Here is a 25,009-nt window from a genome sequence, read left to right as displayed (position 1 = left end):
ATACATATGCTCAAATTCCATTACATTACACATATAACAAATCCTTTCATAAATGGCAATTACACCAGCGAAAAACTAAACTCATACCAAGAATGTATTCCATATCTTCTTCTAATAGTGAGTTATACCACTTACGGCTTATATTACTCTATAAAAAAGGTGCTATATCATTTGAGGATATATGTACTGTCGAAGGTGTTACTTTCTCCTCTTTTAAACAAGCAGCTATGGCAATGGGACTTTTAGCAGATGATTCAGAATGGCAACACTACATGCAAGAAGCTTCTACTTTTAAAATGCCATCCCAATTAAGACAGTTATTTATTTTTATTTGTTTGTATTGTTCACCAAAAGATCCAAATCTATTATGGGATCAATTCAAAATTGATATGTCTGAGGATTATGCTAGAAATGACATAAACTATTTTGACATTGCTTTAGTCGATATTAATTCAAAATTCCAACTACACAATAAATCTAATTGTGATTTTGGTTTACCACTCCAACTCTTACTCCTATTATCAAACACATGCTTAATACAAAGATCCTTGACCCATCACAAGACCAAATAAATGCAAACATAAATCAATTCAGTTATGAACAACGTTATATTTTTGAACTCATTATAAATGCCATTGATACTAACCAACATCAATGTTTCTTTATTGATGGACCTGGTGGTACTAGAAAAACTTTTCTACTTAATACCATCATTACAGCATTACAATTAAAAAAAATAAAAGTAATCAGTATGGCATGGACTGGGATTGCAAGCATTTTGCTAAAATATGGTCAAACAGCACATATGACTTTTAAACTTCCTGTTCCTTTAAATGAAACTTCTATCTCTGCTTTAACAATTAATAGTGATGTTGGAAAAACCATTAAACAAGCAAATGTTCTCATATGGATGAAATTAGTATGGTTCATACACATGCTTTCTCTGTGGTTGATAAATGTTTAAAACATCTCAAATGTAATTTTAAACCATTTGGAAGCGTTATAGTGATTACAAGTGGTGACTTTCGTCAAACCCTTCCTGTTGTTCCCCATGGCCATAGAACCTTTATTATTTCAAACTCAGTTAAAATGAATAGACTATGGTCACTCTTTACAACACTAACATTAACAAAAAACATGCGTTCAAGTAATCTTTGTTTTTCTGAATGGCTTCTCAAGCTTGGCATAGTAATTTACAGTTGCCATGTCTCCCACCAGATATTATCAAAATACCACATGCATTATCTATCACTACATTTGTTGTAAACTTTGTTTTCCCAAATACCGATGATATTATAAATACTTATACAGCTGCATCAAAGGTTATTCTCACCCCACTCAATGACGACACATTCAGAATAAATAATGACATTGTTGAAAGACTACCAGGTGATCCATATATTTATTTGAGCATTGACACAGTTGACTCAGATCACCGGAAGAGTTCCCAATTGAATTCTTAAATTCAATCACCCCATTGGGACTACCACCACACAAATTAATTCTAAAACAAAATGTGATTTTGATTCTTTTTAGGAACATATCTCCACAAATTGGTTTATGCAATGGCACACGCCTCATTCTCAAGCAAGCATCTCAAAACGTTTTAGATTGTGAAATTATCACAGGACAATTCAAGGGATCGCGAGTTTTTATTCCACGTATTACCCTTACACCTTCTGATGTTGAAATCCCTTTCAAGATGTCTCGAAGACAATTCCCAGTTCGTCTGGGTTATTGCTTAACTATTTCTAAAGCCCAAGGCCAAACTTTCGACCGTGTTGGCATTTACCTCCCCCAACCTGTTTTCACACATGGTCAACTTTATGTTGCTCTGTCAAGGTGTAGATCACCTGAACAACTTCGTGTTCAAGTGCTTGCAACCCCCCTTCAAGGCAATCTTATACCACATGATCAACACTTTTACACTGTGAATACAGTCTATGCTGAAATTCTTAAGTAGACTGACAAAAACATGGCACAATTCTATATCCAACCATGAAGTTGTGAGTTTCAAATGCACACCACAACAAAGCTGGCATTAACAAGTGTGCCTTGGGTGCTGTCCCATTTTGGTTATGGCATGTGCTATTTAGTTGCTAATGGCAGAGGTACAGTTTTCATCCTATTGCTTTTTGAGTGCAACTCTCATTGCAATATAATGGTTTCTTGCTCATCCCAGGAACCTCTCTAGCAGGCTGAGGAGCAAGTACCAACACTTGCACCAAAGATGGACTTGGAAGTATTCTTTGGGCTTTTTGTGTTCAAAATGGAGGAATGCAACTCAACAGTTATCTAATCTAGCTTATATAATGCTCATAACACATTTGGTTATGAGAATGTCTTTCAATTGTGGAGTTGATTAAACAGCAAACATAACTAAGCTTAGAAAACCTCTTCAAATGGCATCAAATTTGCCAACCACCCAGCATTTGCTGGGCAATTGCTAGTCTCCTCATATTTCATGTACGCTTTTCTCATGCATGATAGATTGTCCAGGGATGCATTTTGCAGTCTCAGACAACAGCATGAAACGCTTCACGGCTGAAAAGTGACTGGTACCGGGAATCGAACTCACTAGCACGTGAAAAAGTAATATTCTCCCTGAATCTCTCCTTGGCAACTTCTTCTAGCGTAATCGTGGACCAGAGACTGCATAAATAAAACTCTTGCTTTCTAAAAAATGAAGTCGGCGTCGGATACTTCCATTGTCCTGTGTATACCAACTGGTTTGGCGGAAGAGCTGAATTGGTTCCCTTCAATATACCTGGAAAAAGAAACGCTTGGATATTACTACATCGATAATCAAGCGAAAGAGCCAACGTACATCTCTTTCAGGCTCGGATGGCTGTAGAAGGCTGACGATAGTCGGCCATTCAAAGCATTGTGATCCAGGTATCTACGACAAAAACGAGCTTTTGCGTGAGAAAAATTGATGGAGGCGTAAAGAACTCACAGGTAGGTTAGCTTCGGGATGCTTGCGAGTGCGTCCGGTACCGGACCTGTAAGTTTGTTGTAAGACAAGTACCTGCATAGCCACGGGGGGAATCAGCAGGCGAGGACAACTCTAGCGTCGAACTTACAGGATTTCTAGATTGCGCAAGTACGAAAGTTCTGCTGGTATTCCTCCGGTGAGGTAATTGTTGTTTAGGTACCTGCGGGGACGTCGAGCTTAAGACTCCAAGCACAAAAGAAGAAAAGCTTACAAATTTCGTAGAGATGGAAATGCATCTTTAGCACGATTCTGTTCGCTTCTTAGCAGTTCTCTGATGGTTCCCACAAGATGATTGTTGCTGACATCCCTGCGAGAGAATAATATAATGGCATATAGAAAATCTGTCTGCATGGATGAAACTGAAGCTTACAATTGTCGGAGATAAGGAAGTTCTCCAAACTCCGGAGGGATCCGGCCGATGAGCTTATTCTCGTGAAGATGCACGTATCGAAGCTCCTGCAGATACGTGAGCTCCTTCGGTATAGGTCCTCTAAGGCTGTTAAAACTTAAGAACCTGACGGACAAACACGATGAAAGAAAGAACTTAGAACGGAAATAAAACTCTACTCACAAGTTTTGCAGTTTCTTCAGCTGCCCAATCTCAACAGGTATGGCGTCTTGCAGCTTGTTCCATCTCAAGTTCCTGCAAAGAAAAATCAAATCAAGTCGAGACTCTTTCGGCCAGACTGCTTACAGAGTCACAAGCTTCTCCAGGCGTCCTATCTGAGGAGGAATCGATCCGGTGAGTTTGTTGCCATGCAAGTCTCTGCCAGAGAAGAACGCAAGAACTCAGTACATGGAAAAAGAAAATCAACACACGCAAACGTACAGTTTCCTGAGATCCAGCAAATTCGTGACACCGATCGGGAACGTTCCAATGATCGACACTTGAAAGAGCTCCCTGGAAAGAACGAACCAAGTGACGATCAAAGTGATAAGAGGTATTAAAACTCACAATTCCGTGACCACTCGATAGCCATTGTCATTTGGGGAGGAACAGGTGATTCCCGGCCACAACGCCGCGTCTCCATCGCCACAGGGATCCTCTCCATTCCAAGCGTACATGACCTTCCATCCTCCAGCTGCCTTGAGCTCGTTCAATGCCTTGACTGGAATTGGCAAGATCGTCGCTTAATCCCTGGCTAGATCGAGAATGCAGGTGGAGAGGATGGACTCACCGTCTCGCTTCACCGTCTTGGCAGCTGCTAGAGCGGCAATCCAGAGCCCAAGAACAACGCTCAGAAGCCCCATCTCATAGTAAGGAAGAACCCTAAATTTTGATTGATAGATTTTAAAAGTTTGCTTTGTTCGCTATGTTGATTCTCAGTTGAATTCGCTGCCCACGCAGTGATGGATAGGTGGGACCGACCTTGCGCTTGATGTGGTAAAGGTGAGGATAGTTCTTCCTCAAATAAGGACTGCTGCCAATTGGGCTCGTGCCTCGTTCACGTAAGTGATGAAGAGCTTGTTCGCCTGCGACACTAGATTCGCAGCAGCCCTCATCTCCGCCACGGTCGCATTGTCGTCCCACCAAGTCAGGGGCGATACGAGCCGTCGCGATACGCCGGATTCACGCCGAGGATCGCATATGTAGCTGGAAGTTGCAGTTCGGTCATGACACGCATCATGGCCTTTGGGAGGAGGTCTTGTTCGTGGTTGAAGAGCGATCTCGGGATCAGCCTCGTTGCGAAGACATCAGACTCCCAAGTTGTTGAGGCCCAAGCCCTCCACACTGAAACTGCAAGTGCCAAGGTCTCCAAGCTCGTCGATCCGGATGCCCGTGTATGATAGCAGCGGGGCCAAGGTGGCGGAAGCATACGAGACGTTCCGGTTGGGAAGCAGGAACGTTACCTGGCTCGTGGAGAAGAAGTAGCCAAACCAGCCGGCATCGGACAGAGAGGGATTCAACCTCGTGAACAGAGTGAGCAGCCCCTGAAAGGTGGTGGTATCGTGGAATGAAGACGAGGCTGTCGAGAGCTGGAAAAGTCTTGTGCGTCGCCGAGAGCACAACTCCGAATGTTCCTCCCCGTAGAGCCCAGAACAAGCCCGCCGGCTGCTCCCCCGCCAGCCAGTATCATCTCTTTCGCTGATACACTTGCCGATAGAGCTTGAAAACTGTGACAGATTGTTGTTCTTCAATGAGGTTCTCCCGATCCGAACTCAGTTTTACCTGCAATAGCATCGTCATACTATACCCCAAGATGCGGCCGGGTGCACAATCGAGCAAGTCATAAGCGAGGAGTGCTGAATCTTTTCTCAGCTGAGAGGCAGTCTTTTGCTGCCTTTGTGGCTCCCTTCCCTCAGTTGCAGATAACTCTCTGCAATGACAGCAATTAAGACTTGAAAACAAGTTCCAAACGAAGATCATTACTCACACAAATGGTTTATCACAATCCTGCTTCTTTGTTGGCAACAATGGTTTCTATCTTCCGCAGACCATCAAGCACGTGACAACATCAACGAAAATGGTACCAGGAGAAAAGAAACCTGAGAAAGAAGTCACCAGGAAACATAGCCATTGCACACGTCAAGCCCCTCTCTTTGAAATACGAAACGGATGCATGAAGCGTGCATGTGTCAAACCTGGTGATCGATATGTCTTGTCCTGTCGTGTTCCTTTGAGCTACGTAGTGATACCTGAATCGCTCGACTGAGACTGTGGCATCCCTGTCATAGGATCGACCATATACCTGGTTGGAGCTACTTTGACAACAGCTCTCGGGATCCTTTTAAGCTTTGATCCTTCCTCCATCGTGATTCGAAATGTTTGCGCACGCATACAGCAAGCCGAGTCACGAACTGGCAGCGACCAGCAATCTCAAGATACTGACATCGGGCTGGCAGCGGCAACAGTAAACTGAGACCTCAACACTAGACTTCCAAAATTCTCTGTGGCTTGTCGCCTTGTGAGAGCTGAGATTTTTCTCTCGAGAAGTGGTGGCCTCACCATCAGAGTATTGCTTGGACCACGGATAATTTTGCTAGAGCCCTAAAATCATATCCACGAATTTTACGTGGGATAATCCCTATGTTCGCATGGTAAGCGCCGCGATTTCTCACCGTGGAGCTCACATTGTTTGTTTTCTTTGGCACAGACCAAGGCGAATTTCGACAAGGAGTGTAAGATTTGCGCCAGGCCCTTCACCGTCTTTCGCTGGAAGGCCGGCCGTGACTCGCGATACAAGAAGACTGAGATTTGCCAGACGTGTAGCAAGCTCCAGCGAGTATGGGCTGCCCGTCCAGGCCCGGGATAGCGCCCTGGCCACCAACGATGTCATACCCAAGAGCGATGTCAATCGCGAGTACTTTGCGGAAGAACACGACCGCAAGGTGGATCACGAGTCGTCCTTTGGTAAAGTCCGGCCGAATGACATGATCCTCAAGCTCCAGAGGACGAGCCCATACTACAAGCGCAACCGAGCACACGTTTGCAGCTTCTTTGTCCGTGGTGGATGCCAAAGAGGTGATGCTTGTCCCTACAGGCACGAGATGCCAGTCACTGGCGAGCTCTCACACTACGGGTAAGTTGTGTTCTCTTCTTCGCGTTTCTTCTCACTTTGAGAGTTCTTTTCTTTGCAGGTTGAATGATCCCGTTGCTGCAAAGCTCCTGAAAAAGGCCGAGGAGATGTCGACGCTCACTCCCGACGATGCCACCGTGAGGACGCTCTACGTTGGTGGCCTCGACGAGAGAGTCACCACCGAGGATCTCAAAGACAACTTCTACTCGTATGGAGAGATCGAATCGCTCCGGCTCGTCCCGCAGAGGGCCTGCGCCTTCATCACTTACACCACGCGTGAGGACGCCGAGAAAGCTGCCGAGGACCTAAGCTTCAAGCACCAAAGTCGGACTAGTAAACTTCTAAAAGTGAACCTTGCCACAGCTGTAATGCAAGAGTAATTTAGGAATTAAAGGGAAAGGACAAGACCAGAAACAAACATAAAATGATTCCATTTGGTGGATTTTATGACACGTTGAGGGAAGAAAGGTCGGCTGTTTCAGCAGTGTAAATGTTTAATATTGAATTTTTGACACAGGTACTTCAATGATCTTTAAGTGCTGGATTTAGACGATTGTAAGGTTTGTTTCTGTCCCTCGTAGTTCTTCCTTGTTTTTTAACAACTAAACTGATTTCCTTTTGCAGTGGCAAGAAATAAAACCCAAGCTTGGAGCTGCCTGGCCTTCAGCTAAAAATGGTTTTCAGCTTGCTGTTTATTTAGATGAACTAAATGTATAGTTTTGCGCGTTGTGAACATTTTTTCTTTTCCAGATTTTCTTGTACGGTGGCTATTTCAAAGAGCCTGCCTCTGACAAAGATCAATCCGACAAAGGTGTAGATCCACGGATTGGGAGTGGGACAAGGTTTGCTTCTTTTACATTCTCGTTTGGAGTTTTAGTTTTTTGCTGTGTTTTGTGAAGGTGAAAAAATCCGGTATGGCTCCTGGGCCAAGAGCAGGATTTTTGTCCACCAAGAGATGAGCCATCTTGTTTGGTGGTGTAGTTGATTACGGTTTGAATGCATGCATTGAAAAAACTAATGTCTTTTGCAGGTGATTCTCTGCACAGCGTTTTTATGATCGAGATGTATAAGGTATGGCAATCTGAGATTGTGTGGTGGTTAAGTGTGCATCCAAAGCAGAAGAAAGTGGTCGATCCAAGTGTGGAAAATGCGTCTGCACGTTGAGCGTTCTGCTTGAAGGCTGTTGCCTTGTGGAAGAATCAATGCTGGAATGGGATACTTTGTTTCTGTATGGATGTATGAAAGAAGTTGGCGAAAAAGAAGTGACACTCGACGACCTTTTCTTGCTGGACCTGAATAAACTCGATGTATTGAAGTTAGTGTTTTTATGATCGAGCTATCATCCAGCCTCGTACTAATGTTTCAAGCAGGAAACACAAAATGGGTGAATTAAAGTTAGTGAGGAGGATGGCGAAACTGATAATGACAATAGTGATGCTGGATCGATTAGTAAAGGAACAGATGAAGAGGATGATGGCAAGGTAGTAAAAAAGAAGGATGTAAGAAAACTTGTATATTTCCTTTTGTATTCTAGGATGCAACAAAACTTGGCAAGAGGCTAATGATCAAATGATCAAAGATCGATCAAATGCAGGTCGAGCTGGGCCTGGCTGATTCTCAACAAACACCTTTGGTGAGTGATGATAGTAGTTCATCTTCCCATTTTGTGATTGATTTGTCTTTCAACCTGGAGAAATGCTGAGAGATTTTTTCTCTCGGACGATCATGTATTGGCAAATGGCACCTTACAATCACACCCAACACACTGGAAAGGTGACAACATGGGTTTTCTTTCACTCGTTCTTCATGCTCTTTGCATCTATCAGGAGCTCAGGAAGGATGGATTTGAATTGGCAAAGACATGCTACAGAGAACTTAAACCCGTCCTTGACAAGGTAAAGTGGTGTCTCAAGAAAGAATCCTCACAACAGTATTGTTTGATTTGCAGCTCGTGAGACTTGAAGCCGCCCACAATGCTGAAGAAGAGGCAACCAAACCTTCCAAAGAGCGCAGCAAGAAGAAACAATAAGGTCCGTGACCTCTAAGTTCTAGCTGAAAATTAAATGAATAGATGACAGTTATTCTTGAGTGCTTTCCTTTTTTAGAGGCAATGCATTGACACAAAACAACTAATATCTCTTGAAACAAACAAGAGAGTGAACCCTAGGTTAACCTCTTAACTCTTAAAGTGTTACAGCCTTAGGCCATGAAATGGTCTCAGAATATTCTTGTGGTTTGTGTCATTTTCACCTCCCTCATAACCTAGCCACATATGGCAGCCTTGAGAAGCTAAACAAATTTCACATGAAAGGAGTCTAAAGCAATAGAGCCATGGAGAAATGATATGCAAACGGCAACACTAACATTGTGACAAATGGATATAAAAAAAAAAATTCAATACAGTTTTCTTGCATGACAATATTGTCAAGACCCCCAACAAGATCAAGACTGAAAAATGTAGAAGACAAAGAAAAAAGCTAGTGGAAATGAAGAAGAAGCCTTAGACTAATGTTGATTCAGATTGTGGAGAAATTGAACAAGGCTAACCTATATATGCTATATGTTGATGAAGCTCCACCACTCTTGGATCGAAGACGGCCTAAATATAGTTGAGGTCGAGGAGGCACCACGTCATCATCAGGAATGTGGCTTGAGACTTAGGAATCGTACGGGAAATCAGAGAGTCAAGAATAGGGAAGTGTCTCAAGAGTCAGGAATATAGAGAAGTGTCTCGAGAGTCAGGAATGTGGTCTGCAAGTCAGGAATCCAGCAAGAGTCAGGAATGTGGCAAGAATTGGGGGATTCCTAATAGCACCCCCTCCTCAAGAACGAGTGGAACGAAGACGTGAATGAGAACGAAGAGGAGGATGAGATGGGCGGCGAGGGATAGGAGATGGAGAAAAAGAATGAGGACTGGGACGAGAAGGATAGCAGCGGTGGAAGTCTTGAACAAGGTCAAGAGAATGAATCAGGTTATCCGCAGGTTCCCAAGTGCGTTCCTTAGGTTTGTAACCCTTCCAATCTACCAGATAGTAGAGTTGAGACCGTGAGATCTTGGAATCAAGGATGTCCTAGACCTCGTACTCACACCCATCCTTGAGCTGCACTGGTGGAGGTGGAGGAATGACCCGATTTGGAATAGGACTGGGAATATAAGGCTCAAGGAGAGAGGAGTGAAAAACGGGGTGAATTTGATATGAGGAGGGAAGTGCAAGGTGATAAGTGACAGGATTAATGATGGCAATGATACGGAAAGGACCGAGGCATTTGAAATCAAGTTTGGGACATGGCCTGGTGGTGGAGATATTTCGCTTGAGGAGCCAGACTTTATCCCCGATATTGTAAGGGGGACAATCTTGACGATGGACATTGGCAAATGTTTTGTGAGATTCTTGAGCATGATGGAGGTGGAAGGAGATGGAGTTGTGGATTTCCTGGAGTTTGGAGACAAATGCCTCAGAGCGGGGATTTGAATGAGAGGATTCGGATGGAGAAGGAAGTGAGAGATTGAATCAGGGATTTTGGCTAGAGTTTGCAAAGAAGGGGGAAACATGAAGGGAGGAGTGAACAGAATTGTTATAGGAGAACTTAGCAAGGGGAAGGATATCGAACCAGTTATCCTGATGATAGTTGATGAAGCATCTCAGGAATTGTTCCAACTTCTGAATCATTCGCTCGGACTGTCCATCAGTTTGAGGATGATATGCCGAAGAGAGGTTGGCCTTCACTCCAAGCAGCTGCAAGAACCATTGCCAGAAATGAGAGATGGACTAAGGTCCCCGATCCGAAACCACATCTGCAGGAATCCTGTAGCGCATATGATCATGGGATGAGATTTAGATATACTGTTACCGTGGATTCTTGGAACCTTGGGGGATAAATGGGGATAAAATAGCCACTAAGGGCTCTCTCATCAAGCCGATGGTGGACCCGATGTGTACTCGAACGGTTAACGTTTCCCTAAGTCCAGAAGATGGAGACACAAAATGCCCGTCGATGCCTTCAACCCTCAGATCCCGTATGGTAGGAGAAAGAGGAATGTGATGTCGGGCAGCAAAGCCTGTGTCCATGAAGCAGGAAGTTGCACCTGAGTCCAGTAGCGCCAAAGCCTTGAGTCCTGATTGTCCGTTGAAAGAAAGGAGACATGGGATGCGAAAGTTGCGGGAATTGGTGGTGGCTTTGATGAAAGGTGGTGAGGAGCTTGATAAAGAAGAAAAGTGATTTTTATTCAGGGAGTCCAAACAGATAGCTCCTACTCTGTTTGGACAGGGTCGTTTCCCGATTGCAACAGAGGTGGACTTTGAGGCAGAGTGAACTCGAGTAGTCGATGAGGCTTCTTGGGACACACAACTGCTTTGTGATTAGGATCAGTACAGTAGAGGTAAAGATTATGAGATATTTGACGTTGCTTCTTAGTAGGACTCAACTTCCCTCTGATGAGTTAGGGAATACCAGAAATATCCATCGGGACTGGAGTAGTAGGTTCAGGAGTATGCCCAGAAGACTCAAGCTGGGATTCCTGAGTCTGGGACGGAAAAATGGCGGTGCAGCGACTTTCCTGACAACGTTCAAAGAGACGATTGTCGCATCGAACAGCTTTGTTGATGGCGTCCGACAGGTCCGTGGGATCCTCCATGGTAAGCAACAAATCCTTGACAGCGTTGTTGAGGCCAAAACGAAATTGATCAATCAGAGCCCGCTCATCCCACTGAGTGTCCAAGGCAAGGAGTTGGAACTCTGCAGCATAGATTGAGGCAGGACGAAACCCCTGAGAGAGACGTCTCATCTTTGTGGTGGCAACCCGAACCCGATCTGTCTTGCCAAAACATGCTTCGAGCTTCTCTTTGAACAACTGAAGATCCATCAGCTCCAGAACCACGACCCCTTTCATGCTCTTCTCCAGGAAATGAGAAAACTATGACAAAGCTGCACCTTCGAGCAACATCCTGATCGTGCCAATTTGAGACTCGGGAGTGGGGTACCGCTGATGTTGAAGTGCGAAGATCAGCTCTATTTGATTCAGGAATTTGCAAAGCTCTGAACGCTTGCCTGAAAATTTTGTTAGGAAACTCACCTTTGGTTCAAGACCTTTGCTGGATCCTTGAGCCGAAAGTGAAGTAAGCTCCTGCTGCATGTGAAGAAGGGTCGCCTTCAAATCGGTATTCTCAGATTGGATTTTTGCAAGGACTTCGGCAAAGAAATCAGGATGGCTTGGAGACTCATCGGCAAAGAAGAAAGAAAAAGGGGGAAAAAGGCAAAGGCAGTCAAACAATCAAAACGAGCTAAAGCAAAAACGAAAAAACACAATCTGAATCAAACTGTCAAGACCCCCAACAAGATCAAGATTGGAAATTGTAGAAGACAAAGAAAAAAGCTAGTGGAAATGAAGAAAAGGCTTTAGATTAGTGTTGATTCAGATTGTGGAGAAATCGAACAAGGCTAACCTATATATACTATAGGTTGATGAAGCTCCACCACTCTTGGATCGAAGATGGCCTAAATATAGTTGAGGTCGAGGAGGTGCCACATCATCATCAGGAATGTGGCTTGAGACTCAAGAATCGTACGGGAAATTAGAGAGTCAGGAATAGGGAAGTGTCTCGAGAGTTAGGAATGTGGTCTACAGGTCAAGAATCTGGCAAGAGTCAGGAATGTGGCAAGAATTGGGGGATTCCTGACAAATACAGTCATGGAAACAAAAGAATGAGAATAGAAAAAATGGCCCAAATCATATAGCAATATGGCTATAGAACTCAATTCTCCCATTCCTCAAGAATGTCATCCAAGTCATAACCAAAACTCAGAAACACTCTCTTTGTGTCATCTTCAGTTTCCCATGTAGCTTCATTCATAAAATAATTATTCCACTGAACTAACAACTCCTTAGTTGTCTTTCGGCCTGTTTTCACCAATCTTTGAGCAAGAATATTGGCCAGACCAGCCTTCTTTGCATCAATCTCTGGGACCTGGATGATGGACTGGTCCATGACATCACAAAAGTGCAAACACGCTTTAAGCTTGCTTATATGAAAATCTTCGAAATAGTTGGCAAATCCAAAGTGTATGCAAAATCCCCCTATTGTGCATCCGATAACTTAAGGAAAACCTTATCACCAACTTTGTACTTTGATGACAACGATGCTTATCAGCCAATCTTTTGTCTCGCTCTTGTGATTGCCTCATGTTCAACTTTGCCAACTCAAGCTTGTCTTGCATATCCTCCAGGAAATCATAAGTATGAGGTACCTGAACCAAAGCTAAATTCAAACTCATAGGAGACCTAGGCTCATAGCCATATATTGTCATAAAAGGAGACATGCTGAAGACACCCCAGGGAATATCTAGGAGTTTGCTCTAAAATAGAACTGCTACCCACAGTGAGGACAGGGTATGCTCATAGTGGCTTGACATTCTCTTGCTTCTCGTGGTATCCGAAGTCGCTCGTTCACACGATCGAGGGTGCTTCGCCGAGGACCTCTTCGTCGAGGCATCCTTTTTCCTTTATTCTCTTCTTCACTTCCACACATATACATTTGATCCCCTGTTTTTTCCCCCTTAAGTGTCCCCAATGGTCGTGACCCTAATACTGACGTGGCGGCAAATGGAATATTCCCTCAGTTCTACATCACCCCCCACCTATTGGGCTCCGTCCCGGAGCACACAGCTCCACGGCAGCTTCATCTCGCTCATGGTACTTGCGCAGGCGAGCTCCATTAACACGAGTAGGTAACAAGTTCCCACTAAGATCTTCAAGCTGGACTGAGCCATTGGTAAAAACTTCAACAATGCGATATGGGCCAAGCCAGCGAATACGGAGTTTCCCAGGCTTTTTCCAGTGCTTGCTATCGTAAAGGAGAACCTGATCACCAGCAGAAAAATTTTTAGCACGCAAATGACGATCGTACCAGACTTTGCGGCGCTTCTGAAGTGCTTCGCGAGCTTGGAAAGCGAGAAGTCGACGCTCGTCGAGTTGGAGAAGTGTGTCCAGTCGAGCTTGAAGAGTGTTGTCCCAGTCCAAGTTGTGCTCGACAGCCATACGGAGAGATGGAATCTCAAGCTCGAGTGGTAGGATGGCTTCTTGTCCATAAACAAGCTGGAACGGTGAAGCTTTGGTGGTGACCTTGTAAGCAACGCGGTATGCCCAGAGAGCATCCAACAAGCGTTGATCCCAATCTGTGCGAGAAGCACTGGCAAGCTTCGTGATAATGTCGCACAGTATCTTATTGGTGCGCTCCACCTGTCCGTTAGCACGAGGGTGATAGGGAGTGGACTTACGATGAGCGATGCCATACTTCTCCACCAAGGTCGCGATCACTTGATTGATAAAGGGAGTACCTCTATCGCTCACCAGCTCCAAAGGGCAGCCAAATCTCGTGATGATGTTCTTGTAAAGAAAAGTCGCAACCTTGGCAGCTGTGTCTTCCGTGAGAGCTTCTGCCTCGGCCCACTTCGTGACATAGTCCGTGCACACGAGAATGTAGCGGCAACGGGAAGGATGGCTGGCTGGCTTGATCGGTCCCACAAAATCGATGCCCCACTTCTCAAAAGGAAGCACCGGAAGTAGAGGATTAAGCGGCATCAGATCACGACGAGTTGGGCGACCAGTACGCTGGCAGGGATCGCAGGTCCGAACGTAGGCAGCAACATCCTTGTGAAGCGTTGGCCACCAGTAGCCTGCTTGGAGAACCAACCGAATTGTTCTTTGTGAGGAGAAGTGGCCGCCATAAGGTGAGTCATGGCATGATGCTATGACTGTCTCCACCTCATGAGGAAGGATACAACGGCGTAGAACATCGTCACGGCCAAGGATGTAGAGCTGGCCATGCAGGAGAGAGTATGGACGAGCCTGGATAATAAGTCGCTTGCGTGCGGTGACCGTAAAGTCAGCAGGGAACTCGCCGGTAGCCAGATAATCTGCAATCCCTTGATACCATTCGGGAACAGCGTCGACCGCAAAGAGATCCGTGGTGTCGCAAGAAAACAGAGTTGCATCAGCTGGGTCATCCTCAAGGTCCTGGGAGGAGGGAGGGCCTGGCAATCGTGAAAGGTGATCGGCCATGGCATGAGCGCGGCCGGGTTTCAGGATCACCTCAAAGTCAAATTCCTGGAGGATGATGAGCCAGCGAGATATGCGACCTGTGCGGCAAGGCTTGTTGACGAGGTACTTGAGGGCTTGGTGATCCACGAAAAATTTGAAGTGTGTGCCCAACAGGTAGTGGCGATACTTCTGAATAGCAAAGATCATGCCTAAGCCTTCCCGTTCAGTGGCGGAGTAGTTGCGCTCGGCAGAGGAGAGTTGGCGGCTTGCGTAGAAAATAGGGTGATCGATGCCCTCTCGCGGCTGGCAAAGAACAGCGCCGACAGCAAAGGCAGAAGCATCCACGTGGACGTGGAAAATAACTGTCCAGTCAGGAACGGCTAAAATCGGAGCAGTGATCAGAGCTCCCCGGAGAAGCTCAAATGCGTCCTGACACGCTGGTGTCCACTCATAAGGCACGCCGGCCTTCAAGAGTTTCGTCAGAGGCAAAGCTTTAGTGGCGAAATCGTAGATAAAGCGGCGATGGTAGCCGACATGGCCCAAGAAAGCTTGAAGATCTTTTTTAACGCGCGGTGGTTCCAGGTTCTTCACGATAGCCACCTTAGCTGGATCCACAGCTAATCCTTCCCGGGAGACCACTCGACCGAGAAGAATGCCACGGGGAACGCCAAACGAACACTTGGAGGGATTTAGAGAAATGCCATAGAAACGGCAACGTTCAAAACATTTTTCGAGTTTTATGCAATGAGATATAGCGTCGCTATAAACGCTGAAATCATCAAGAAAAACTTCCAGAAAATCTCCAAGGAGCCGTTGAAAGGCTGCTTGCATGACTCGTTGAAAAGTCGCGGGACTATTCGTGAGTCCGAATGGCATCACCCTGTAGCAAAAACATCCCCACGGAGTGATAAACGAGGTGAGATGTTGATCATCAGGATGGATAAGAACCTGGTGATAGCCACTAAAGCCATCAAGGAACGAGTAAGTCGTGTGTCCAGCTACGTTGTCGAGCACCACATCCGTGAAGGGAAGGGGAAACCCGTCCTTGCGTGTCACAGCGTTAAGCTTGCGGTAGTCGACACATACACGCAGCTTCCCATTCTTTTTTGGAACGACGACGATGGGAGAGAGCCAATCCGTCGCGTCGACAGGGTAGATGAAACCCGCAGCAAGCATCTTATCCAGATCCTCACGAACAGCTTGAGCGTAGTTTGGATTCATGCGGTACATTCTCTGTCGTCGCGGCTGCGCGTCCGGCTGGAGTTCGATGCGGTGTTGCCCGAGCTCAGGATTGATGCCACGTAAATCCGCATAAGACCATGCAAAGATATCCTTGTATGCATGGAAGAGCTTCTGGTACTGCTGGAGGTCCAAGGGAGATAAGTCGGCGCCGACTTGGAGTTCACGAGGTTCGCTGGAGGTACCAACGTTGACGGAAGTCGTTGCAGGAGGCTCGAACGGGGATGCAGGTTCTGGAGCATTGTGATCAGCAACGAGAACCTGGTGCAAAGGTAGGGACGGCTCCACTGTCACTGAGCCGCAGAAAAGCCAAGCTTGAACCTCAGCTGTAGTCTGGGATGTAAGCGAAGGTTCAGTAGAAAGAGCAGGAGCATCCTCATCTGGATCATCTTCGTCGTTGGAGGAATCCGAGTCGTTTGATTCAACCTCGAAACTAGCTTCAGGGCGCTGCTGAAAGTGAACCTGGATTTTGCGGGAAAAATTGCCATCACCTATCTCCAAGAAGCCAGTGGCCCAGTCATGGCGTGCGCGAGCTTGGAGAAGCCAGGGTCGCCCAAGAAGGAGTGGATAAGTCAGATTGCCATCGTTCATCCTGAGAACGACATAATCGACAAAGAAAATAATTCCCGCAATGACCGTCTTGACACCCGTGATGATGCCAAGCGGCTGAACGCGGCGTTGATCCGCCATGCGCAGGTGAAAGTGAACAGGAACAGGAGCTGGATGCTCCAGATCCCCCAAAATATCGTACGGACGTGTCTCCAGACGGCGATATCTCTTTTTCTTGTCGGCGATAACTTCTTGATCGCTGAGTGAAGCGTGATTGAATGAAGTGGCAGTTCCAGAATTAGGGTCCTGCGATGGCGGAAAGGGAAGCGCTTCAAACTGGATTGCGGGTCTTGGAGCAACTGCCGGATCAGGGTACGCGCTTGGAGGAAAGGCAGGAGCGGCATGGGTGGGCTGTGGTGTTGCAGGTAGACGCCGTGCTTGGCGTTTGAGTAGCCGTAGGGAGGAACTGGGTGCCATTGCGTGTGCAGTTTGAGCCGCATGGGCCACGGCGAGGGCAGGAATCGTGCCATAGCAGGGCTGGACGACTTGGGTGTCGATCACTGGGTCATTTCTTGGAGCAGTGGAACGTCATGGAGGATTGCCTTGTCCGCCTTGATCGCGACGAAGACGGTGAGGGCAGTCGTCTTGGGCATGAAGACCTTGCGTGTTACAGATGCCGCAGATGGGTTGGTACTCAACTGGTGCTCGTGCATTCGGACACTCGGGAGCGATATGGCCGGGCTGTCTGCAACGAAAGCAGATAATACGTCGAGCTCGACCCCTTCCAGGTACATTACTCGTTCGTGCTGGAGCTGCTGCATAAACGGGTACTAGATCGGGTGTGTAACCTTGTAGAACCAGAGGTGGCGATGGATCTTGAAGAAGCTGGGGCTGGACGTGGTAGCTGGGACGTGCAGGCATGCGAGGAGCTGGCTGAGCTGAGGTACCGGGTTTATATATGCAGTGCTCTGATCTGTGATTATTTCTTCCGCAGTGCTGGCACTTGACTCGAGCTGGTGCAGGACTTGGGCAGTCGCTGGGATAATGTCCATATCCGTTGCAACGAGTACACCAGATATTCTCACGTTCAGTAACAGGCTGAGGAGGTGTCTGGACTCCTCGAATCCAGTTAAGCTGAAGCTCGGACATTTTCTTGGTGAGTGTTTCCAAGTCATCACGGACTTTGGAAATTTCTTGCGACTGTGGCAGAGCTGAAGAGGAAGGAGCCGCAGCAGGAAGTACATGCTGCTGGAGGCGGCTGTAATCGACGGTTCCAGGAAAAGGTAAGGTTGCTGGGTCAGTAAGCGAAGAATATGGCTGTGATGCTGCTGATGTTTGCAGGGAAGGAAAGGTTGGCGGGATCACTGGTGGACCGCCAAGCACTGAAGGAACAGAGTAGAAAGGCTGCTGGAAGCGAGCCATGCTCACGCGTGCTTGCTCCCAACTGGAAGCCGTGGAAATAGCCTCAGCAAGTGTTGTGGGGGTCTGGCCCTTCGTGAAGAAAGCCAATTCAGGAGGTAGGCCGTTCGTGAAGAAGCGAACCTGATCGTCCTCGCTGGGAGGAGGGTCTTTTTTAGCGACTAGTCGCCGAAACCGGATGATAAAACTTTGTAAGCTTTCGTTTGGTAGCAATCGAATGTAGTTAAGTTCCTCACTAACTCGCTGTGCGAATCCCACGGGTCGGAAAGCAGCGAGAAAGGCTGATCGAAGCAGGTCCCAGGTCGCAATACTGGCTGGTGCAGAACGCTGGGCTTGGAGATACCACTCCAGAGCAGCGTCTTGGAGTGTAGCAGGGAAGAACCGAAGGCGATCGGCTTCATCGGCTTCTTGTTTGGCGATGCCAACAGTCTCAAAGGAATTGAGATGTGCGTCCGCATCATTGCCCGCATCATTGCCCGCGATGGGCGAGAAAGAAGGATACCTCATGCGTGTAAAATGCCGTCCTGGCAGAGGAGGAATTGGCGGCGGCGGCGGTGGTGGTGCACCTCCGGATCCGCCAGCGCCACTCATTCTTGGAGGAGTAGAAACTGAGATGGGTGGAGGAGGGGCTGGTGGTGGGGACGATTGGTACTCGCCCCAAACTTCCTCGTCAAGATCTGGTGGGGAAGAAGGCTCCTCGCTTGGTGACGAGGGTCTTATGCGAGGAGACGAAAGTGGCGTAGAAAGCGCCTGACGTCGTGCGTAGCGGGCTGCCCGCTCGTCCTGCTGGCGTCGGATTTGCTCCTCCCGCTCGGAATCCAGCAAGATTTTAACTAAACGATCGTGCTGCTGTCTAGTCCCAATTGTTCAATGACGCTACTTGGTTCGGCTCTCCTCGCTCGAACTCTGTAGGTTTATTGAAGAATGGGTTTGGGCAGTGCACCAGTGAAGACACCCCAGGGAATATCTAGGAGTTTGCTCTAAAATAGAACCGCTGCCCACAGTGAGGACAGGGTATGCTCATAGTGGCTAGTCGTTCTCTTGCTTCTCGTGGTATCCGAAGTCGCTCGTTCACACGATCGAGGGCGCTTCGCCGAGGACCTCTTCGTCGAGGCATCCTTTTTCCTTTATTCTCTTCTTCACTTCCACACATATACATTTGATCCCCTGTTTTTTCCCCCTTAAGTGTCCCCAATGGTCGTGGCCCTAATACTGACGTGGTGGCAAATGGAATATTCCCTCAGTTCTACACATGCCAATAGCCAATTGATGAGCTCTATTGTGAGTAAACTAAAGCAAAGGCAAATACTTTTCCCATACTCCCTTTCAAGTCAAGTTTCCCATAAAAGACCTTAGCATATCTTTTAATAGCTAATTCATGTGCTCTATTTACCCATCTGATTGTGGATGTTTACCATTACTCATGCTCAACTTAGTCTTTAGCTTCTCAAAGATTGTTTGCCAAAACTTGGACGTTAACTTGGGATTTTGATCACTCACAATGTCACCGGCAAACCATAGAGATTAAATAATTAGTCTACAAATAACTGAGCAAGTTTAGAAGTTTTTATCGTCGTCTTCACATGGAAGAAGTGAGTCATGTTTGTCAAATGATCCACAACACCCCAAATAGCATCATGTCCTCGAAAGGTCTTGGGAAAACCAATGATAAAGTCCATCGAGATGCTATCCCATTTATTTTCAGGTACACGTAAAGGATGATAGAGGTTAGTAAGCTTATGAGAATCAACTTTGACTGCCTTGTAGGTTAAACAACCATATACATATTTTTCAACATTTGACTTCATCCCAAGACAAAATAAACACCTCTTCACCAATATATATGTTCTTAATACCCCTGGATGCCCAGCACTTGGGACATCATGACGCTCAACCAAAATTTGTTTGATGAGTTTGTTGACATGAAGAACTACTACACGTCCTTTTTTCACTAGGAACTCGTAACTCAAATGACGCAAATTTGTCACCCTTCAAATCTGTAAAAGCATCCTTTAACAAAACCTTCATGCAAATATCTACTTTGTTTCTGTATGGATGTATGAAAGAAGTTGGCAAAAGAGAAGTGAGTTTAGGGTTTAGGGTCTCACTGGACCTAAATAAACTTGAAGTTAGTGTTTTTATGATCAAGCTATTATCTAGCCTCATACTAATGTTTCAAGCAGGAAACACAAAATGAGTGAATTAAAGTTAGTGAGGAGTATGGTGAAACTAATAATGACAACAGTGATGCTAGATTGATTAGTAAAGGAACAGACAAAGAGGATGATGGCAAGGTAGTAAAAAAGAAGGATGTAAGAAAACTTGTATGTTTCCTTTTGTATTCTAGGATGCAACAAAACTTAGCAAGAGGCTGACGATCAAATGATCAAAGATCGATCAAATACAGGTCGAGCTGGGCCTGGCTGATTCTCAACAAACACCTTTGGTGAGTGATGATAGTAGTTCATCTTCCCGTTTTGTGATTGATTTGTCTTTCAGCCTGGAGAAGCGCTGAGAGATTTTTTCTCTTGGACGATCATGTATTGGCACCTTACGATCACATCCAACACACTGGAAAGGTGATGACGCGGGTTTTCTTTTGCTCATCCTTCATGCTCTTTGCATCTATCAGGAGCTCAGGAAGGATGGATTTGAATTGGCAAAGACATGCTACAGAGAACTTAAACCCGTCCTTGACAAGGTAAAGTGGTGTCTCAAGAAGGAATCCTCACAACAGTATTGTTTGATTTGCAGCTTGCGAGACTTGAAGCCGACCACAACGCCAAAGAGGAGGCAACCAAACCTTCCAAAGAGCGCAGCAAGAAGAAACGATAAGGTCCATGATCTCTGAAAGTTCTAGCTGAAAATTAAATGAATAGATGACAGTTATTATCAGAGGCATGGTGAGTGCTTTCCTTTTCTAGAGGCAATGCCATTGACAAGAAACAACTAATACCTCCCATCATCGATAGAATTTTGCCTTTGCTCCTCCGAAATCTTGGATTTCTTGGAGGCCGGTTCAAGGCACTTGGCGTCTGACGTGACACTAGCTGCAGCCTCGGTTACTGTCGACTGCAGGGCTCCTTCTTGCACTGTTGGTTCACCTCAATCTTTTGCTGGAACTTAAACATGTTCTTGGCTTGTGCTTCGATTTGGAGCTGGAGGAAAGAACAGGACCCGGAGTTTTACACTGGAAAGAAACACGAGAAAACGTTACCTCCAGCTGTGCGTGTGTACTTCTTTTTGCAACTAAAAAAGTCCTCAAAGAACTTATGCGTCAAAGTTAGTAGCAGTGTTTCTCTTCTCTGGTTTTACTGAAACAGACGAAAGCAGCCGTGATACTTCTGTAAACAAAAGCTTGAACCTTTGGAATGAAAGCTTCTCCTTCCATTTTCGAAAGCTTGTTGAGAGACGCGATTTAAATCCAGAATACAAACCTCTCCATTCCTACTGATGAGTTTTCATCCCTGTCGTTCCGACCTGAGTGTGTCTGGTTCTCGCTTTTGATCTGATGTCACCCTGTTCTACACCATGAATGAATGAGTATAAATGCGTGAACATACCCTTGTCTTGTCGCAAATGGATTATTAAAGACTTGTCGATCATAGGTGGAATATACACGCGTGTGCGCTTGGATCCACATTCCATTCCATTAAGTGTAGAACTGGCTCCTTTTCAACGCGTTGTAAGTCGACCTCGACCATGGATCGTCGCACCACTGGCCTGAGTGAGCATCTGTCTCGTGTTTCTTCACCATATATCAATCTCAGTAAACCTGGAATGCCACTGCACACACAACAGCATCCACAAAATTAGATTCCAGAGCTGATAACTTTTACACGGTTACCTGGACGATGACTCGTCCCTGCTTATTTTTCACCTATCGTTGGCTGTGCCTCCTACATTAGGACCAAAGGTCTTCCCGCATAACCATCAAGCCACGTTTCATGGATTCGTAATACACTCGCATAAGGCATGTCATCCTGTAAGAGAAGCAAAGCTGAATAACTCCACCAAAACAAAGCGATAAGAACACCACCTTAGTTGAAACATGGCAGTTGTCAAGCGATAATTCAGCTCTTCGTCTGGAATGCACCAGCAATAAAATAATGCATATGACTCAGAAAGAAGAACTTAACGTACTCGTTCGCTGCCACTTATCAAACTTGACAACCCAAGTAACGTCCCCAACCTTCGTCGCACGAATTCAATCAACCCACATACAGAAGTTCTTTCCCCTGTGAATACCATGGAGGGGACGTAGAATCTCAATGCTTCTACAAAGATTGTCTTCTAGTTCGCACGGAGTGACCAGCGTTCAGTCAGAGGCCTGCCAGCCATTTCGTTATCCATTGTGTTTCAGAATATTCTCATAATATTATTAGTGTATGGCTGAAAAATTTAATAAATAAAAGATTTTTTTTATAAATTGTATAAGAACTATGGGTGCTATGGTGAAGCGAGCGTGAGTTGATAATTTCCATCCACATTCTTGATATAGTTAAGTTTAAGTGACGATCTTACCACTCAAGGTGGAGGATGGAAAGTCATATATGCTTGCAATGGAGGAGAGGATATTGGGATCATGTCTACTCAATTTATTCATACGAGTTCATCAGTTATACAATCAGAGTGGAGGTGAAGAAGACTCCATCTACAGGATAACCCAAATCATAATTCTCTGTGAACACACGGACACCGAAGAGAGTCCTGCCGGATGCTCACCTTGGGCTGTAGAAGAACTTCAGCCGGCGAAAACTGCCTTTCTATGCTCACGTTCTGCGATCCGTAAGCTACCTGAAGTGAAGGTCGCGGGAAATGAAATGAATCGACCCAGTCGGGAATCACCGTCTCAAACGGATCAATAGCAACACCCGGAGACGACAATAAGACAATCAAGCAAGTTAAACTGTACACAAATCCTGCAAGGGCCATTGGTGTTTTCGGTGTAAACTCAAAGAGCACAAGTAGCAAAGAAATTTTATTTTATTTGTACATCTTCCAGTTGAAATTGCTGCAGGATCACCATACTTTTATGGAAATTTTCATCCACGCCAACAAATTCTATAAGTTGTTTGTAATAGTACGGTATTGAGAGTACTGTAACTACATCAATGAAATCATGGCTCGCATTATACTGGAATCATTTCAGGCATCCTTCTAAGAAACTGGCTAGCATCCTTAATCTCCTCATATTCCATGTACGCTTTTCTCATGCACGATAGATTGTCCAGGGATGCATTCTGCAAGGTTTACATAGAAATGGCCGAAAGGAAAGTCATCACTATTCGTACTTGAATTCGGACTCCATCTTGGGTCCATCTCAGACTCCATCTTGGGTCCATCTCGGACTCCATCTCGGGTCCATCTCGGACTCCATCTCGGGTCCTCTTGTGTCCCTTTTCTAGAGACTCACTTATCTTTCACTTCGTGCTTGTTCCTCGAGCACTTCGTTGGGAGTTCCATTCCCACTCTTGACTTTTTCAAGTTGGAGCTTTTAGTCCAAACGTGTTACACTCGTTTGGCTTTCGCTTCGGCCACTACTACGTGGCGCCCTTTTGGCTCCACTTTGGGGCCTAGGGATTTTGTGTCTTACAACTCCACCACCCATAGACGAAGTTCGATGTCCTCATCGAACGATAAACTATTTTATGAAGTAACACCAACTTGTATTACCCTTTCCATCCTTAGCCTCTCACCAAGATTCATCAATGGTTTGATGCTAAAGGCTCACCATGCCTTGCCCATCCTCTAAGGGGCATAGTCTTTCCAACTTAAAGACTCATTCGACCACTTGTGGTGGTCTCCTCTTTTTATTGGTTTAGTTCTCACTAAACTTGTTAAAGACACCTTCTCTATCTCAATCCTACTACTCATTCTCGAGTAATCTCTACTGCTAGCCATTGCACTTTGGAACTTTTGGTCTTGACTTCTTGAAGTCAATTTCCTAGGTGTTTCCGACACCTTACATTGCACATATTGTGCAACTCCACTTCCTCATCCTAATAAGTTCTTTACTCGAGGGCAATATCATCCTCTCTTCGATTTCGTGCCACATTTGGCACTAAGTTCCGGTTATCATAATTGTGCTAGGGCTGTCCACGTCCCTATCATTTGGCTACCTTACTGCTCCCACCCTTGGAGCTTCCACTTTCACCACATTGAAACAATTGGGAATCCATCCTTGGGAACACATTGCCTTTCCCACAATCCGTTAGCACCCAACACTTTAGTGTTCTTGGCCTAACTTTGCCATTTGGATTCTTTCCCATGATTCCCATGGCTCTTTACTTAGCCATTAGTCTTTTGCTCCTATCTTTGATTTTTGCACCCAGCAACATAGGATTGCTACCTCCATTTTCGAGGTATCTTTTCGGTTTCATAGCAAAGACTCTCCTTTGCCAAGTCCGGAGGGTGTTCACCCCTAGTACGTTTCTTTAGCATCTTCTGCTATGGGGTCTATCCATGGTTTAACTTTGTGACCCTCCCATGGGTCTTTTATAGAGACTACTTTCCTCGAACTCACTATGTCATTGCATTGACATATTTCATTTCCCTTAGGTGTCCTTCCCACTTGGTCACCTTGACCAAGCCACACCATCATCAATAGTTCCAATCAACACTTTAAACTTGGAACTTTATCCCTTAACCTCACAAGGACTTTATCCTTGTTTTATCCATAAGATCACCTAGTGATCTAACCTCGGCACCTTAATAGGTTTGCCGATAGGTACTAAGTCTCCTAGACCTTTAAGTTGTTGACTATGACCTCGGGGGCATCCCCCACGCTTGGCAGTGCGCCCAAGCCAGCCCTTCCGGCCAAGGGTCCATAGCAATTGAGACTGAGTGTCCCCATCTCATTCACCTTGTCCTTGGTGCCCCCTTGCACCAAAGTGTTCAAGTTAGATATGCTAAGTTTTCACACTAAGCAATCTAACCGTGCATTATGACTCCGAGGCATCCCTCGCTTGGCGGTGTGCCCAAACTAGTCTCCCCACTGAGAGTCCATGACCACCGAAATATGAGTGTCCTCATATTCCAAACCATCACCACGCCCTAGTGAGTTGGGACTCGAACCCAAGCACTAGAGGGTCGGGACTCGAACCCAACCTCCGTATATGCATCTACGGACGGCATCACACAGGATGCCTGGCGTGACTCCCCACACCAGTGCACCAACTTATATTTAAAGCGCGCTACAGATCACAGTGTAGGAACCTAGTTCCTCCACACTGCCAAGTCCTTTCACTT

At 45.8% G+C, this 25,009-nt stretch overlaps 1 protein-coding gene and 1 pseudogene across 1 annotated transcript; one reads left to right on the top strand and one right to left on the bottom strand.

The window, feature by feature from the left end:
• Positions 1-2,480: 2,480 nt before the first annotated feature.
• LOC9637603 (LRR receptor-like serine/threonine-protein kinase ERECTA) lies at positions 2,481-4,265 on the bottom strand. The gene is made up of 11 exons (XM_002989551.2): positions 4,174-4,265; positions 3,951-4,104; positions 3,825-3,896; positions 3,690-3,761; positions 3,567-3,638; positions 3,366-3,509; positions 3,207-3,302; positions 3,084-3,155; positions 2,957-3,028; positions 2,828-2,899; positions 2,481-2,767 (listed from the first exon to the last, which is right to left on the bottom strand). The coding sequence occupies exons 1-11, from the start codon at positions 4,244-4,246 to the stop codon at positions 2,677-2,679; spliced, it is 990 nt and encodes a 329-aa protein (XP_002989597.2). The 5' UTR covers positions 4,247-4,265; the 3' UTR covers positions 2,481-2,676.
• A 1,195-nt stretch (positions 4,266-5,460) lies between these two features.
• LOC9637602 lies at positions 5,461-7,230 on the top strand (annotated as a pseudogene).
• The last annotated feature ends 17,779 nt before the right edge of the window (positions 7,231-25,009 follow it).

The sequence above is a fragment of the Selaginella moellendorffii genome, unplaced genomic scaffold, assembly GCF_000143415.4.
Source record: "Selaginella moellendorffii unplaced genomic scaffold, v1.0 SELMOscaffold_99, whole genome shotgun sequence".
Taxonomy (NCBI): Eukaryota; Viridiplantae; Streptophyta; class Lycopodiopsida; order Selaginellales; family Selaginellaceae; genus Selaginella; species Selaginella moellendorffii.
The sequence above is the reverse complement of the archived record's forward strand: the minus strand, read 5'-3'. Positions and strand labels throughout refer to the sequence as shown.

What these genes read in the sequence shown, in the direction of transcription:
- LOC9637603 (XM_002989551.2), bottom strand. Translation starts at nt 4,246, where the DNA reads ATGGGGCTTCTGAGCGTTGTTCTTGGGCTCTGGATTGCCGCTCTAGCA. An exon ending in CTGGAGAAGCTTGTGACTCT is followed by an intron (nt 3,639 to 3,689) that starts GTAAGCAGTCTG and finishes TTTTCTTTGCAG; the next exon opens with GAACTTGAGATGGAACAAGC. An exon ending in CTTCCTTATCTCCGACAATT is followed by an intron (nt 3,303 to 3,365) that starts GTAAGCTTCAGT and finishes ATTCTCTCGCAG; the next exon opens with GGATGTCAGCAACAATCATC.